The sequence below is a fragment of the Alternaria viburni genome, assembly GCF_023758015.1.
Source record: "Alternaria viburni strain BMP 2772 chromosome Unknown scaffold_15, whole genome shotgun sequence".
Classification (NCBI taxonomy): domain Eukaryota; kingdom Fungi; phylum Ascomycota; class Dothideomycetes; order Pleosporales; family Pleosporaceae; genus Alternaria; species Alternaria viburni.
In genome coordinates, this window is record NW_026055784.1 from 736,745 (window position 1) to 753,152 (window position 16,408).

The window sequence follows — 16,408 nt, forward strand, 5'->3', positions numbered from 1 at the left end:
TCTTATCCTGCGCCTGGAAGAAGCTTTCGGGCGTGTTGTCGACGCGCCAAAGACCCGTGAGGACATGCAAATTTGGAAAACCATCTGATGTTTGTTCAGACAACCCAGGCTGCATTATGTTTGGCCGATTAGTAGATGGAGTGAATGAGTGATACCATGGTAGACACCCATTCACTGTTGACAAGTCTAGTAATTGTACGTAGAGACGCTGAATGCCTCCTCAAATCGAGACCTTCAGTTTCCTCAAGCCTCGTGTACTCTGCATTCACAATCCTAATGTCAAAACGGACATCTAGACAATACGTCCTCGAGATATCAGTATTCAGATCGAGCCCAAACAAGCACCGCAAGCTGACACGGCAAAGGCTCACGGTACTATGGCTTATTGCGTAGTTACTCTCAACGTCTTGTAATTACGTAGAATGATAATAGAAAAAACGCATGAATCACTAGCTCCCCTCCCTCTCCTCCCCAACCCACACAGCCTACGCATGCGCCGACGAGCAAATCCTACACGTAAACCCCCCACTCCACGGCACACACATCGCCCGCTCCAACTTCCCATCCGCGAAGCAATTCCCCCTACACTCTTCCACCGTCGGCCAACTTCCCTTTTCACTACACACCGTCGCCACAGGCTGGACCGGCGTCTGTCGAACCGGCGCCTCGAACGGCACCGTCTTCGTAGGCGTCGCACCCACCGTCGTTGTTATAGTCGTTACGTCTTGTGTTGTGTGTACTGGTGTGGGTGTCACGGTAGTTGTTTGGTAGGCTGGGGCTGGCGCGTGTGGACATCTCGAGAGGCCAATTTTGATGCCGCCAAGTAGGGCGGCGATGAGTAGGGCTGTGATGAGTATCGTGAAGGTGGGGATGAGGAATCTCTTCTTAGTGAAAAATGAATGTCGTTTGTAGAAGGGGCGTGGGGGCAGTTGGGCTTCGTCGTCGTGGGGGAAGTAGGGGTGATTTGGGTCGATGTGGTCGGCGGGGACGCCTGTGCGCTGGGGAGTGATGCCGGAAAGCTCGATGTTGGGTCGTTGGGACATGTTCATTGGTATTCCTGCGCTGTTGTGGGTTGCTGGGTCGCTGTATATCGATGTTGCTCTTTAGTAGGCGGCGGTCAATAGGTTGCATAATGAGGAGGAAAGTGGCAGATGATGTTATGTAACCGCTTTGACTATGGTGAAAGAAAGATAGCCAGCAAAGCATTATGATCACAGCGCAAGCACAGCGCTCCAAAATTGCACAATGGAAGTCTAGGTCAAAGTTCGGCAAAAGATGCAATGTCGCTCTCATGTTGATGCGTAGTGTTGACATTGCACTTATGGGTGTCGCATTAACCAGCTCTTCAGCAAAACGTAAATAGATTTGTAGCCCATTATAAAGCGACGATGGCCTTCTAAAGACGTGTCCGGCTTGCTATTGCAAGATGACCATGCACGCACAGTTACGACGTCTCATCTGCATGATCTCGAGGAACATACTTTTCCCAGTCCTCTTCCAACAGTCGTTTCGTCTCATCTGCATGATCTCGAGGAAAATACTTTTCCCAGTCCTCTTCCAACAGTCGTTTGGTCTCACCTGCCATTGTTACTTCATGTACGCAGTAAATGAAATGTCTTCTCCCTTGAAAGTCGAACCAAAACCGATCTACCTCACAACCAGTCATTGCGGCCTCTTCAAAGCCTATTGCGGTGATCGGACAAGCATGACCACGAAAGCGTCCCAGTTTGTTACTACAACATATTTTAGAAATGTGGCAATTAAAGGTGTACTGATCGGCCCATGCGAAGTCCATCACAATAGCAGCTGTGACACATACCCCCTCAACTCCATTCTCGGGTGATTCTTCTGCTGATTCGTCGAGACATTGGCTTTGAAGCATAACTAGAACCAGGTCCAAGTAGAGTTGATCATTCGACTTTTCATAATCGACAGTAACGCGGTGGTCAACACGAACAAGACCGAGTAAGCCGTAGACTTTGTCGCGCGGATCTGCGCAACTATTCAGCGCATACATGTCCAGTGCGGCAAACATGTCGAGATGTATGAAACCACCGATTCTTCGCAAAGAACTCTTACAGATGATACTATACGAGATGTTAGGTATGGAGCGCCAGAGATGGTGATCGAGGGTTTCAAATCGACACTCCCATCCACGTGTGTCATTCACCAGCCAGACGCCTTTCACAAGGACCCTGATCTGCCTCGCTAGTATGAACTCTTGTACAATCCAAAGTCTTCTGAAGTATTCGTTGTGAAGGATATAAGCCAATGCCACTGGATCTCCGGTATCCTTCCATACACATGCAGCATCGTACATGTTTTCGAACTCATCGCATCCGCGTTTGGCGAGCACTTTGGGCGGCTCGCAGGCTTTCTCCGATCCGTCGCCTAGCCAAGCAATAACTGACGTAGCTTTGCTGTAGATATCGCTCATCATCTGCACCTGGTGGCTGCGCTCCGAAGTAGTCGACTGATCAATGCATAGCTGGTCAATCCAAAGATGTTGATCTGAAGGCGTCTTATCGCTGCATTTCCGGAACTCGGTGAGAAATTTGAAAAGGTTGTCTCGGATCTCCAGCCTTCCCTCCGCGATGTGGATGGCATTGTTTGACGGTGGACCCCAAACATAGGAAAGGGCTGTATATGGCGGGGCTTCTGAAATCTCGAAGACTTTGATGTCGAGACGTATAGCATCGTCGTTCTCCAGGGGATCCAGAAGCGTGACAAGGCGTATTTGTTGTGTCGCATGGTCTAGTGGCTGGTATTGGTAGTCGTCAAACGCCGGGTTGGCTGCGGAAGACATGTTCGCTCCACCGTTGCCTTGCGCCTCGGATTACCGAGGTATCAAGCAGAAAGGAAAGTGGGCTCGGCGTGCAGCGGAAGGTCAGACCTTGTGAGGGTCTAGTCTCTGAGAGGGGTTCTGCTATGATCGCGAAGAGACAATTGTGTGAAGTGTATCAGACGTAGGCGGAGAAGATGGGCGGGGGCCAGCGTGTTGCTAACGGCGTGGGCTGTGCACACATGTGCTGCGTGCCTGATTGAGAGTTTGACCAATTAACTGTGAGGCGCTAGGGGAAACGCTAGGCCTTATCAGGATAGCATCTGTGGTCAACATCATCATACACTGAACAGATGGCAGCGCCGTGATTTAATGAACTGTAAGTATCAAGCCATATACGTAAGCCTACAGCTTCTGTTTTGTTGCCGCTTTATTGTTTGGTTTGAGCGCATGTACGAGCTCGGCAATTTGGATCTAGTGTCGAATGAGAGAAGTATACGCGAACAGGTGATGACAGCGTTTGTCTTCATCGTACTACCGGACTATTGATACTTTGCTGAAGAAACGGTGAACTTGGACAGGGCGACAGGATTTGAACAATATTGTTATCATGGAAGACACTTTTAATAACTCGTAAACACCAGAAACGTTAAAGAAAGCCCAACAACAAGGGTCACGGTAGCTCTTTGATCAAGTTGCTTCCGAAAATGATAGTTTTGCTTCTTGGAAATTTCCTGATCTTCAATATGGGAGCGCAATACTGCGAGTCATGAGAGAGTAATGTGGAAAAACATACAATAACCATACCGACGACATGAAAATGACGGGTATATAGCGCCTCACGAGAATATCGATTCAATCTCTCAAACCCTGAATGCGGGAACGCCGGCCCTGATGAGAAGCTCACGTATTCTCCTGAGTCACGTGTGACTTAGCGCTGCAAGATATCCTAGTACGCTGTAGGCTTCAGCCTTGCCCCTAGTCTTCATTGTCGTGTTCGTTGGTATAACTGTCGCGACGCTTGCGGGTCTCAGGTACTTGGTCGGGAAGTGCAAGTTCGCGCACGCGATTGTCGGTGGTCCGCGGACGGTTTCCTGGAAGTTGTCTGCCGAGGGGCCAACGGCGCTGCGGTGGTGGTGGCGGCATATTCTGGGGGGCAGTGAAGCTTCCGCCATTGCTGCCTGGGCCTTTGTCGCGTCGAGCCACTGGAATGCGGCTGGGCGGACCCTGAACTGGCGGACCGCGCATGTTGTTGGGCCGCTCAGTGGTTGTGACTCCCCGGAAGTCTGCATGAAGGATAGAGGCAGGGGTGCGCATGCTGACGTCCGTCGACGTCCTAGCTCGCTTCGTGTCATACGTCTTCATGGTTGTATCACTCCGGACGGCCTGGCGTTTGGAGCCTGCTTTTGTATTGCGCTCATCGAGGGCTTGTGACTATTAATCTGTCAGCTTTTATCTCATAGCGATAAAACTTCCGTCAAGCATACCTGAGCTTGTCCGGGCTTTGCATGTTGATGGGGTTGGTCTTTGGGATGCTGCCTCCGCTTCGTCTGCTCGTTGCTGATTCTATCTTTCTGCATTTGAAGGGCTTCCTTGTCATTGTCGAGACGTTTCTGAACTACCTCAATCCACATTTCCGGTGGCATAGTCAAGGTTAATTTCTGGAGAAGTCGCCGCGCTCGCTTTTGAAGAATGGAGTTCAGAACCTGTTCATCGATCGTTCCGTGTACCTGAATGCGAGAATCGCGCGGAAGCCTAATGGAGTCTAGTATGTTGCCAAATGAGCCGGTTACGGGCTGGTACGGACAATATTTGGCTATGTCATAGACCCCCTTTCCCGGAGTGACAGCGACGTTCCTCTTTAAGTCTTCGTCCCAGCAGTAGTAATCGTCGTCTCCCTCCTTTTTCAGTCCGAAGCAATCTACTCGGATAGCCGTAGACTTTGCCAATGGGCCGCTTCCGCCTGCGGTGCCTAACTGCAGGACCTCGAGCTCGTTCTCGTTCTCGATGACAATGGCGTACCTCGTCTTGAAACATACTGCCCCAAATTGCGTCTGTACAGCGTTGGGATCGTTTGCCTGGCAGATGTTCATGGATGGATAGTTGATGATCATGCCCTTTTCGAATGTATTCTTCTGGACCAGATCGTAAAAGTGCCATCGGCGCTGTCGAGACGTCATCTGGGCGACAGGCGTACATGGCGATTCTCTTGAGCATGTAACCCTACCGCAAGGATGGAACACATCAGAGGTTGCCCGCTGGAGGGGAGCGGTCCGTTCGGATTCGGCAATGTCTCGGGTCGACGACATTGTCAGCGTTGTTGACCGCCAATAGGCCGGCGCGGAGGCGCCTGTCTGGAAAGCAAGTTGGGCAGAAGGGCGAGTCACTGTGGCGACCACGCAGGGTATCGTAAATCTGGATTGCACGGTCGTGGAACTCGCGCTCCGGCGGTAGGGGGATTGCGTATTCTTTCTCCGCAGCGTAGCGCTGATAGTCTGTATATACGGAAGGCATCGCAGGGAGTCAAAGCCGCTCTGGCCATGTGGCGCTATACTGTTTCAGGAAAGAGAGATGGCTGAGATGTAAGTAAAATATTGGTGTTGCTTAGTGAATAGGACGACGGAGCGGAGTCCTACTTATTCCGCGGTCACCTAGCTGATCAAGCTTTTTGCGCACTCGATTGCCCCCCCTCCCCGCAATCGTACACCCTGTAGCAATCTACTTTTTTCGCCGTGATCTTCGACAAGTTCAAGACACCCAAACTTGGATATTCCCACGATCAGACGATCAACGGTTCAGGCAAGATTAGGCTTGCATTACACAACGACTTTCCCAACATGTCTACCACTGAGAGTGTTTTGAAGACCGCTATCAGCCTGTACAGGGCGGTAGCGGACTATGTTCCCCTCTTCCGTCGCTGCGAAGGCCAGATCCACCGAGACAATGGACGCACTGGTAGTGGCGCTGAAGAGCGTCCAATTCCATCAAACGTCGAAATGTCGTCATTGCCTACTCAGCTTATGATAACCTCCGTCCAGTCCGGAAAAGTCAAATACGAAACGATGTTACAACTCCGATCCAAGGCGGACTCTATCAAAGCGGACATTGCGATGGTGAAGGCGAACGAAATCGACGCTCAGTCGACAGTCCAGTGCAAAAAGGCGGCTGTTGAGAGGTTAACCCGTCAACTACAACGTCGGGGTGGCAGCGGAGTAACGAAAGCTCAGCAACGTTGCCTGAAGGTTTTAGTTCGCGAGCGCGACGCAGCGACGAAGACCAAACGAGAGATGCAGAGATTGGTAAAGTCTCTTACAAAAGAATACGATGGGAATCTCCGCTCCTTTGCTGAAGTCGTGATGGAGCTCCAGGATACGTTCCTTTTACCAAAGGAGAAGGACAACGATGTCATAGCAGAGCAGCATGAGGACGGATTCGTGCAGGGAGAAGTGGAAGGTCTGGTACAAGAAGACGAGCAAGCTCAGACACAAGAAGACGGTGGTGTCCCCGAATTGAACAGTGTCCAGCCGAACAATTCGCCAGGCACCGCCCAAGAGATCGAGAGTAGCAAATCTCTCGCCCGTAATCAGCCGGTAGAGGCTTCGCAACCCGACATTCATAACATCGTGGTTAGTGCTGCCTGTCTTGACCAGCAAGCCGAGGCCCAGTCTATCGACATCGCTGTTAACGACAATGAAACAACGTTGAACCCGCCAGTAGAAGACAAGGGTGGCTCGCCATCCAGCAGAACGAATTACTCTGCTACCCACTTCGAAGACCCGCAAGATGTGCAGGACATGGCTAGATCAGAAAATGATGGCGATATTGATGGTCGGACAGTCCATGGAGTGCAAGAAGTCGGGATCGGACAGGAGACCGGAGAAGCACTTCCCCACGAAGACCCATATATCAACAGTTCCAAAGAAGAGTGGGATAGGATTGAGCAGGCCATAAAAAAGCTCGAGCGATGTGAGAAGACTTATTGGGAGAAGAAAGAAAAGTTCGAACAGCACTACAAAACGTTTGATGAAAAGCTGGATAAGTTCTGCTCAATCAACCCACGCTTGAGTAGAGCGGATGCAGAAAAGAAATTCGGTCGACACTTCCTCCAGGTAGGGGGCAATTTCCGTTGTTCTTTGGGTGTAGCAGAGACGTCGCTCAAGAAAGCCCGGATTGAGGCGAAAGAAGCAGGAGTCCACGATTGCAACTCATGGGACCAGGAATCTGGCTTCCTTTCAGTGGCGGGCGAAGGGCCGGATCCAGAAGATACTGGATATATGAGCGATACTCGTGATCACGAAGTGGTGAGGGAGTGGCTGCAGATGCCCAAGGGCCCAGATTTCATGCAGCCTTCTGAGTTCAAGTTCGCGACGTCGAAAGTGAACGTCGATCCTTGGGAGAGTCATTCCACAAGGGGAGACTCAAGCAAACGGAGGAAGATAGACGAGAATGTCGACACTTGGGAGGTTCAGTCTTCCACAGCGTACTCAAGCAAGCGGCGGAAGATCGATGGGGATGTTCCTTGGGTGGCGCCCAACGATAGCGATGACAGCGCGTATGGCACCGCCAAGGAGGAAAGAGGAGACCAGAAGCAATCGGAAGGTCCAAGGAAGAGGCCTCGCGCCAGGTCAGAGGTAGCCCACAAGCGACGTGCCCGATCATTCGACGCGCTTCCGGGTCACAAGGTTGTCAAAGAGATGTTTTCCGACATGCCTGTAGAGGATCACAGCGTGAGTGTTGACCCCTCCGTAATAGTCGATATCAAGTACTGACATTTCCACAGGTTTGGATGAAGCGAGATTACCGAGAAGACGTCATCATGGTTGATGACGAAACATTCGACGACGAGACCTGAGAGACCAGGTAGCAAACGGAGAATTGCGAACATCGAAGTCGGTGGAGTGGGAGGTGGTAAACCAGCCGCTGAAGCAGCTACGTGCTGTTGCCGGATGTAGCAAGTCGAGACCGGAGGCGTTGCGGAAATGATCCCAGAGGGAAGCGACCCATCGCGCGATGAATATAGGCAGCGTCGCAATCTTACAGAGCAGCAAAGACTGTTTCGGTAGCATATGTAAGTAGGCCACTGCGTCAAACGCGTCGAACGCGTCGGAGATGCAGAGAGATCAACCGGCGGAAAGGCAGAGCAGAAGGAGTCGATGCAAAGACAATGGATCCAGAGACACCCCAAACAACACCGCCAGACAAATCGAGAGGCCACTGGACAAAGCTCAGGGCGTTTGGTACGCATGCAAAGACATGCCGCCGATGCAAAAATATCGGGGAAGAACTTGGTGCAAAGATATTGGGGAAGGACTTTGTGCAAAGACATCCATGGATCGGGAGGAAGTCCGGCGCCAAGACATCGGATAACACACCAGCCGGGCGGTCTGTGCGCAAACTGCACAACCCTCGTGGCACACCACAGAACCTTGGAAGACACACAGCACAAAGACTAGAGCGCGTATTTTGCTCAGACTACGGTCTGGTCCCGATTCGGGCTGAGCCTTCACACACAATCATAGTACTGCTGACACACCGGACATCCCAGCGAACAACATCAAAGCCCTGGAGCTATCGCAATCATATCGTATACCAAACGGGCTGGAATAGACGCAGTAGTAGTAGCACCTTGTACCAAAAAAGACATACAACTTGCCCGAGAATGAATCGTTACACAAACCAAACATGTATCCTCCCCACCTCCCTCGCGCACATCGACCTGCCCTCCATCCTACTCCCCGTATCTCTCAATCAACTCCTTCATAATCCCATAAGATCTGCATCACCATCAAGTCAGCAACAAGCCCTCACATCCCTCCCTCCAACACAAACTTACTTTTCCCTAAACCTATCTCCCCCATGACAAGCACTCGCATGCAAGTTCATATAAGCACAGTAAAGCCTGCCTCTATCCTCAAACCCCTCGACCGGCTCACTCTTCCCCATAATCCCCACATACGCATCCGTATACTCTTGCCGACCCAAAACTGTACTAGGATCACCGCGCCAAATCGCAATCTCCATCTCGTGGTGCGCGTAGTATGCACAGGCGTCGAAAGCGTAAATCTCGCCCGTCGTGGTGTCGGTGCCGATGTTGCCGTCCCAGAGGTCGCCGTGGATTAGGGTGGGTTTTATGGTGCGGCCGTGCGATGTGAGGGGGTTGAGGAGGGCGGGTACGACGTGCGTGATGAGGCGATCGGTGCATTCCTGCAGGTCTTTCCAGGGCCCGTTGATGGAGTGGTTGAGTTTCATAGCGCCGGTGAGGAGCTGGATGAAGAAGTCTTTCCAGGTGTCTTGCCAGGCTGTTTGCTGGGGTAGGTTGCCTTGACGGGTGTTCATGTGGAAACCGAATTGTCCGGTTGGTGACGCGCTGGAGAGGTGGAGCGAGGTGAGTTTCTTGCATAGTTGTTCTGGGTCGGGGGGTTGACTAGTGTCCATGTCTAGGAAGGCGCAGAGGAAGAAGTAGGAGTCTGGGTTTGAGACGTTGAGTTGGCCGTATGCAAGGGGCTCGGGGACGAAGATGGGTGCGACTTTGTAGAGGGCACACATCGAGTTGTATTCGCCTGAGAGCATGGCTTTGCCTTGGTCGCCATCTGCGCACTTGATTCGCGTTAGCTGCATTCCTACCAGAGTACCTTGTTATCGCCAGGAGGTTGTAAGTACCTTCAGGAAGTACGATTTCGGTGGAGCGTCTGGCCGTGTGGTGTCTATCTTTGCGGTGACTGTCCATTTTGATGCGCCGTGTCGGTTGCAGCTGTGGACTTGAGTACCAAGAGGTAGTTCTGCTCATGATTAGTAGCTACCTAGATATATTACGCGGTGAGATGTATGATGCATACTGTCTATGACGACCTGATCGAGCGGGAAATCGCCTTGGACGGATTTACCACAGCTTGTTCCCCGGGTGACCAAAGGAACTCTGCCTAGTGACTCAGTGGGCGGCTGCCACTGCTCTACTCCTTCTGGCGTGGTAGACATGATCAATCCAAGTAGTTTTGCGTATTAATCCTTTGAGAATACCGAGTTGTCCTTGAAAAATCCTACGTGTTTCTATGCTACAACGGTCAATGAAGGCTGACACTGAGTGTTCGCGCGTATGACCCATGACTACGTCGTCGTGATTGGATTTCATTCACAACAACAGGGGCGCCCTTGAAGGTTTCAGGTACGTATCTTGTGGTTGAATGAGTCATGTGCATAGACTTGTTGTCGGCTCGCGCTTTGTTCAGCATGGGCTGTACTACATTGAATACCTGCAGTCACCGAGCTAGCGATAGATTACATAGTCGAACAACGACCTGGGTATCTCCCATACGGATAGAAACAACGCGTATACCCTGTCCAGAAATGCTTTTGGAAATGCAAACCGTCCATCACGCCCAAATACGCCATGCTATGCCATCTGCTACGAAGCGAAAACACTTCCACTAAAAAGTGTAGTTATTGTTACCACCATACTCCATCCCCGCATCATCGCCCAAATGATCAACATGCATAAACTCGTCGATAGAAAAGGGGTCTGCCATATTACCGCCACCCATATTAATATCCATTCCATCATGCGACTGCTGTTGTTGACCCATAGGCTGGCTCGGAGGATCCAGGCCCTCGACAACGCGTGTCCCCTTAGGCACGGAAGCCCCAAAGGCACCGATGCGGTCGGGTTGCGCCACACTGGCTCCTTTGCCCTTGCCCGTTGCATCGCCACGCGAGTTCATCCAGATACCGTTTCCGCCCTCGCCGTTCTTGACTGCTTTGGCAAAGGGCTCTTGGAAGACGAGACTTGTCTCGTACCAGCGGCCTTTGATGTCGTCGATGTCTATCTTGTAGGCTGGCTGGATGAGCTTCCACCACGCTGCGGTGCGGGTGAGGGGTACGAGCATACGGTTTCGCCATACCATGTCGTGGACCATGCGCGATGGGATGTTGTTGTTCTGTTGAGGGGGTTTGGGGGGAAGGTTTGCGTCTGGAGCGTCCAGCGTGGCGTAGCTGTAGATATCGCCTATAGCAATGACTTTGGTGGTGGGCGGGTTGACAAGGACTTGCTCGATGATGTCAGTCACGACCATAAGATCGGTTCCTGTGGCGCCTATGCGCAGACGGACAGCCTCGCCTCTCCAAATTTTCTCGGCGCCCAGATACATGCCGTTATACTGTCGCACTTCGTTTCCCTTGTCGTCCTTGTTCGTCTTGAGGCACTCGAAGAGTGTATACGTGGTATCGATGGCTTTTGCAGCTAATATAGACGCGTCGACAGACGCTATGCCCTCACCTCCCTGTCCGCTAATGAGTGCTCTCCAATCCGTGTTGTGGTATTCGAACTGAGGGTTCTGCTGTAGGAAGGGAAACGTGCAGCTGGGTGCAGACCAGGCGAGCCAGGGCTTGACATGATCATCGGTCTGAACGAGTTCTTGTGGAGGCGATTCGAAGGGATGCGATAGAGGCTGAATCAGGTATGCTCTGCTCATAGGCACCTCTTTGGTAGCCCATCTTCGCACCACCAGTCCCAGGCCCCAGGCTGACGTCTTGGGACGGAAGAACCACACCACCTCGCCGCTCCGGCAGAGGAACTTGTTGTATGACAAGTCGGCTTGTTGTTCGATGGATCGTGGCTGGGGGAGAGGCGTTGACTGCAACGTCGGAGGAGCTCTGATCTGTGTAGCAGCGGGCGTGGGGGTAGGCCTGGGACCGGCAACGGGCGTCGAAGGCTTGACGATGGGACTTGGTATAGGCGCACCGGTCGATGACCTTCGGGCAGGGATTTGCACTATGGGGTTGCGCCCTGTGACGTTTGTGTTTGGTATAGCGCCACTAGAGCTGTTTTCGCGCTTGATGGGTGCAGGCTGTTCTTGCTTGACTTCGACCTTGACCTGGGGCTTCTCGACGTCTCCGGCGGGCGAGCACATCTTGCACGTGCAGTTGGCCATGTCGCTGTTCTCGTCGGTGCACAGCCACAGGAGATGGGGGAAGAACTCGACGGGGCTCCTGAAGCGCTTCTTGGGGCCTTTGGGGTATCCATAGAGATAGGCGTCTTGTCTGTCGTGGCCGCCGCCCGAGTGGTTCTTGACTGTCTTCAGCTGGCCGTCTGCCTTGGTCTTGATGTGCTCGTATAGGACATAGTTCTCGGGCAGCTCCCACAGAATGCATTGCTGCCACCGATCTGTCACATGTCAGTGCGCTGCAGCGCATGCGCCGCGCATAGCCATACCTTCGAACTGCTTCCCTCCGATCTCGCGCAGGAGCATGCCGCCCAGTTTCTTGCGCCAGTCTTGGTGCTTGGGGTCTTCCTTCTCAATGAGGCGGTAGAAGTCGCGCTGGCCCTGGTCGTTGGGCGACGTGTTGAGCTGTTCCTCGGTCGGCCCATTTCTGAGCGGCCGGCCTTTGAGGTTGACGATGTGCTGCCCATCCGACTTGGAGGCGAAGATGGGGAAGAAGGGCGTCATGGGCTGTTGCGCCATGGTGGTCGAGGGGGGTGCGCCAGATGCGCGGGCGTGGGGACTTGGTTCGCGAAATGTCGACGTGTGGAGGTTGCGGCGTTGGATAGACTTGATAGCTCGGAACGGTTCCGGAAGGAACGCCTGCAAGTCGCGCTAGGACGCGTCGGCCGCAATCGACGTATCGCCTCCGCGCCTGGCGATGCGGCGACGCTTCACTTCACTTCACCGTGAAGACGCCCAGTCGTCTTATCACGCTCCTTTGGGCACGCTGCGTCGTTTCATTTCATCCTCACCGTCACCGGCCTTGTCTAAGACTTCTCTTGCTGTGCTTTGTCCTTCTTTGCCCTGCGACAACACTTCTCTGTCAATTCCGTTGTACTATAGACCCCTTGCCAATTCTCATTCACTGCGCAAGACCTGCCTACAAGATACCCCACAGTTGTCGCCATGGCGGGACATCCGATCATCACCTTGGGTTCGCCTCAGCCCATCACGCCCAAAAAACGAGGTGGCATCTACGAAGACCTCCTGGCGCAGTTCGGATCCGAGAGCTCAGCCCAGTCGGCCACCAAGAGACGACGCATCTCTTCGCAGCAGGCGACCAAGCCAGACGAGACTAGCGACAACAAACGCAGCCTGCGCGCGCAACCAACGCCAAACTACGTCGCCTCCGACTCATCCGCAAACGAAGCCTCGCCATCCACGCCTGACCACAAGCCCAGGACCGTCGCCGACAAGTACCCTCGCGCCTCTACAAGACGAGCTGGCGCCAACGCGGGAACCAGCGAAGACGAACTCGCCCCATCAGCCCGCCCGAACCGCAAGACAAGCGCTAGAATCTCGGCCTACACTGAGGAACTGAAGATGGAGAAGCGTAAGAAGGAGCGCCAACAGTCTGGTGGACTTCGCCGGAGCACGCGCGACAGGAAGAGCACCATCCTGGAGTCCGACACCATGCCCACCCCGTCACCACCCCGTCGGAAGTCAGCCCGGCCGCCGCCCAACCTCGACACCGCTCGTGCCCGTCTCCGCGACGACATTGCTAAGAAGACCAAGGCGAGAGCAAACAGCTTCCTCGTTGCCAACAAGGACCTGTTCCTCCCACTTCTGCCTAAGAACAACCAGGTCGCGAAGCTTGTCGCTCAGGGCGATGCGCAGCCCATTGTCGAGTACGAGGAGCTCTCGGAGCAACCCAAAGGCGTCACCGCCGTCATGAAGCCATACCAACTGTCTGGTCTGTCGTACTTGGTTCATCTCTACAACAACGGTTTCTCTGGTATACTCGGCGACGAGATGGGTCTCGGAAAGACGCTACAGACATTATCGCTGTTCCAGTATCTTGAAGAGCTGGACGAGAAGAACGGTGTCACGTCAGAAGAGCTTCGGCCTTATCTCGTCATCTGCCCCCTCAGTGTCCTCAACTCGTGGGTCACGGAGGCCCAGAAATGGGTACCACAACTCAAGGTCATGCGCTTCCACGGCGCCGTCACCGAGCGAACCCGCTTGAAGCGCGTCATAGCTGGCATGGAGGACATGAAGGGCAATGAAACCTCGCGTGCGAAAGATCGGAAAGCCTCGCGCAAGGCTGGCCGAAAGGCGGCCAAGCTCACCTCCAACGATCAGCAATCCGACAACTACAAGATTGTCGTCACGACATACGAGACTTTCCAGGCTGAGCAATCATGGTTCAAGCACAGCTTCGCCTGGCGCTATGTCGTCTTGGATGAAGGACACAAGATCAAGAGCAGTGTCACCCAGATCTCGACAGCCCTCAAGAGCATCAGTGCCGAGTATCGTCTCATCTTGACTGGAACACCACTCCAGAACAACTTGGTCGAGATGTGGTCGCTTCTGACATGGCTATATCCTAATGTCTTCGACGACAAGACCGAGACACTTTTCAAGGAGTCTTTCGATCTCAGCAAGGGCAAAGCGAACAAGCAAACCATGACAGACGCCCGCCGCTTGCTCGAACTTATTATGCTGCGACGTATGAAGGACTCTCCCTCTGTCAACCTCGGTCTACCGCCCAAGGAGGAAATCCTGCTCTATGTACCCTTGACTCCCATGCAGAAGTTCTGGTACACCCGTCTCTTGACACGTATGGACGACGGTATGCTCGACGAGCTCTTTGCTGATGGCAAATCCAAAGAGAAGGCCGCCATCGAGCAGGACATTGAAGAGAACAAGCTACTGGCGAAGATGGAGAAAGTAGACAAGGTGGTCAACTCCGGCGGTGCCGAGGCTGATTGGGAAGAAACCACCAAAATTCTGCAAGAAGCCGTTGCCAAGGAGCAGACCGACACCGACACCAACAAGGGTGCCTGGAAGAAGCTTATGAACCTCGTCATGCAGCTACGCAAGTGCTGCTCGCATCCGTACTTACTTCCCGGTGTCTCACCCGATCCCTACTACCTCAGCGACCACATCATTCGCGCATCCGGCAAGTTCATCCTCTTGGAGAAGCTTCTCAAGCACACGGTATTCAACGAAGGCAAGAAGGTCCTTATCTTCTCTGGCTTCACTCGCACGCTCGACTACTGTGAAGATCTCTTGTCGCTCATTAGCAACCATGGAGAGCGCTTCAAGTCCCTTCGTCTGGACGGTAGCACAGCTCGAGCTCGGCGTAACTTGGATATTCGCCTTTTCAACCAGAAGGACTCCGACTACAAGGTTATGCTTCTCTCGACACGCGCCGGTGGCTTGGGTATCAACCTCACGAGCGCCCAGGACGTCATCTTCCTTGACGAAGACTGGAATCCGCAGATCACACTCCAGGCTGAGGCCCGAGCTCATCGCATTGGACAGACCAAGAAGGTGACTATCTACAAGCTCTGTACCCAGGGTACTGTCGAAGAGCAGATGATGGGTCGTATTCGCAAGAAGCTTTACCTCTCGGCAAAAATCACAGAGTCGATGCAGAGCGTGCACGGCAAGCAGATGGCCGACACCAAGAAGGCCGGACGTCCGTCTCTGAGTGAAGACTTGCCACAGATGGATGCCACGCAGCTCAAGACGCTTGTACGACGAGGTGCCCAGGCACTATCGCATCCGGAAATCGATGTCAAAGAGATGGTGTCTTGGGATCTAGAGACTATGATGTCGAAGTGCCGCGATGCCCCTGCCGATTTGACCGATTCAGCGACACACTCTGAAATCGATGAGGACAAATGGCTTTCTACCATGGAGAGAGTTGAATGCGCCGTGTTCGAAGGCAAGCGTCATCAACGCCAGCTTGACACCAGCTGGAAGGCCAACACATCCGCCGCAAACATTCTTCCCGACACCATCACTCGAGAGGATCGCCGCAAGGGAAAGAACACTACCGTCATGGTGGACGGCTTTGCTATCAACAAAGAATCCATGAACTGTGGTGACTGGGAAGCGGTGCCGACATTCGCAGGCAAAGATCCCCGCCTCGCTGAACCAGTCCGCGAGAAGCGCCGCGAAATCACCCATGAAGACCACTGTCTCGGCTGCTTCGAAGACGCAGATGCCGGCCACCTGGTTGAATGCAAGAGCTGCCCTCGTGCTTACCATTACGACTGTCTCGATTCCCAGTACAAAGCCAAGGTAAAGGGCTTCGCCGGCTTCTACTGTCCCCAGCACAACTGCACCGACTGCGGCAAAACCACCAACGACGCCGGCGGTCTCATCTTCCGTTGCCGCTGGTGTCCCCAAGGTTTCTGCGAAGACTGTCTCGACTGGGACGAGACCGAGCTCATCGGCGACACCCTCCCGGAATTCGAGCTCATGGGCGAGCAGCACACAACCGGTGGCTTCTACATCAAGTGTCCCACGTGCGTCGAGTCGGGCGAGGAGAGCGCGGAGCAGAAAGACTGGTTCGCGAATATGGAGAAGCAGTACAAAGATCAGCATGACATCTGGTCGCAGGAGCGTGAAGAGGCGCAGCGTCAGCTCAACGAGATTGACGCTGATGATGAGGTTACTTCCCCGCCTGCTCTTACTGATACTTCGCTGCCTACTCCTGCGGTTGGCGGCTCTCGTGTTGGCACTCCTGTGTCCGTGGAGCTCATGCAGAGTACCAAGAAGGGTGGCAAGAGGGCTGAGGCATTCGGTGAGTCGCGCGAAGAGAAGCGGGCGAGGCTTGATGCTCAGACTTGGACTGTTGATGAGGATCCGCTGATGCACGGTCTTACGATGGCGAAGGGACGGAAGGTTTAGGCGACGC

At 53.4% G+C, this 16,408-nt stretch overlaps 6 protein-coding genes across 6 annotated transcripts; 2 read left to right on the forward strand and 4 right to left on the reverse strand.

Annotated features, from left to right (window-relative positions):
* Nucleotides 1-1,794: 1,794 nt before the first annotated feature.
* Nucleotides 1,795-2,806, reverse strand: J4E79_007265 (uncharacterized protein; the record flags this gene model as incomplete). The annotated part of the gene is given in 2 exon segments (XM_049356132.1): nucleotides 1,795-1,806; nucleotides 1,820-2,806. The coding sequence occupies 2 exon segments, from the start codon at nucleotides 2,804-2,806 to the stop codon at nucleotides 1,795-1,797; spliced, it is 999 nt and encodes a 332-aa protein (XP_049209586.1).
* Nucleotides 2,807-3,760: 954 nt separating this feature from the next.
* J4E79_007266 (uncharacterized protein) lies at nucleotides 3,761-4,962 on the reverse strand (the record flags this gene model as incomplete). Its single annotated transcript, XM_049356133.1, has 2 exons — nucleotides 3,761-4,216; nucleotides 4,270-4,962. 2 exons carry the CDS (start codon nucleotides 4,960-4,962, stop codon nucleotides 3,761-3,763), a joined length of 1,149 nt encoding a protein of 382 aa, XP_049209587.1.
* A 657-nt stretch (nucleotides 4,963-5,619) lies between these two features.
* On the forward strand, nucleotides 5,620-7,634 carry J4E79_007267 (uncharacterized protein; the record flags this gene model as incomplete). Its single annotated transcript, XM_049356134.1, has 2 exons — nucleotides 5,620-7,509; nucleotides 7,563-7,634. 2 exons carry the CDS (start codon nucleotides 5,620-5,622, stop codon nucleotides 7,632-7,634), a joined length of 1,962 nt encoding a protein of 653 aa, XP_049209588.1.
* A 977-nt stretch (nucleotides 7,635-8,611) lies between these two features.
* On the reverse strand, nucleotides 8,612-9,757 carry J4E79_007268 (uncharacterized protein; the record flags this gene model as incomplete). The annotated part of the gene is made up of 3 exons (XM_049356135.1): nucleotides 8,612-9,379; nucleotides 9,443-9,561; nucleotides 9,619-9,757. 3 exons carry the CDS (start codon nucleotides 9,755-9,757, stop codon nucleotides 8,612-8,614), a joined length of 1,026 nt encoding a protein of 341 aa, XP_049209589.1.
* Nucleotides 9,758-10,206: 449 nt separating this feature from the next.
* Nucleotides 10,207-12,237, reverse strand: J4E79_007269 (uncharacterized protein; the record flags this gene model as incomplete). The annotated part of the gene is made up of 2 exons (XM_049356136.1): nucleotides 10,207-11,939; nucleotides 11,988-12,237. 2 exons carry the CDS (start codon nucleotides 12,235-12,237, stop codon nucleotides 10,207-10,209), a joined length of 1,983 nt encoding a protein of 660 aa, XP_049209590.1.
* A 426-nt stretch (nucleotides 12,238-12,663) lies between these two features.
* Nucleotides 12,664-16,401, forward strand: J4E79_007270 (uncharacterized protein; the record flags this gene model as incomplete). The annotated part of the gene is made up of 1 exon (XM_049356137.1): nucleotides 12,664-16,401. The coding sequence occupies one exon, from the start codon at nucleotides 12,664-12,666 to the stop codon at nucleotides 16,399-16,401; it is 3,738 nt and encodes a 1,245-aa protein (XP_049209591.1).
* Nucleotides 16,402-16,408: the final 7 nt, after the last annotated feature.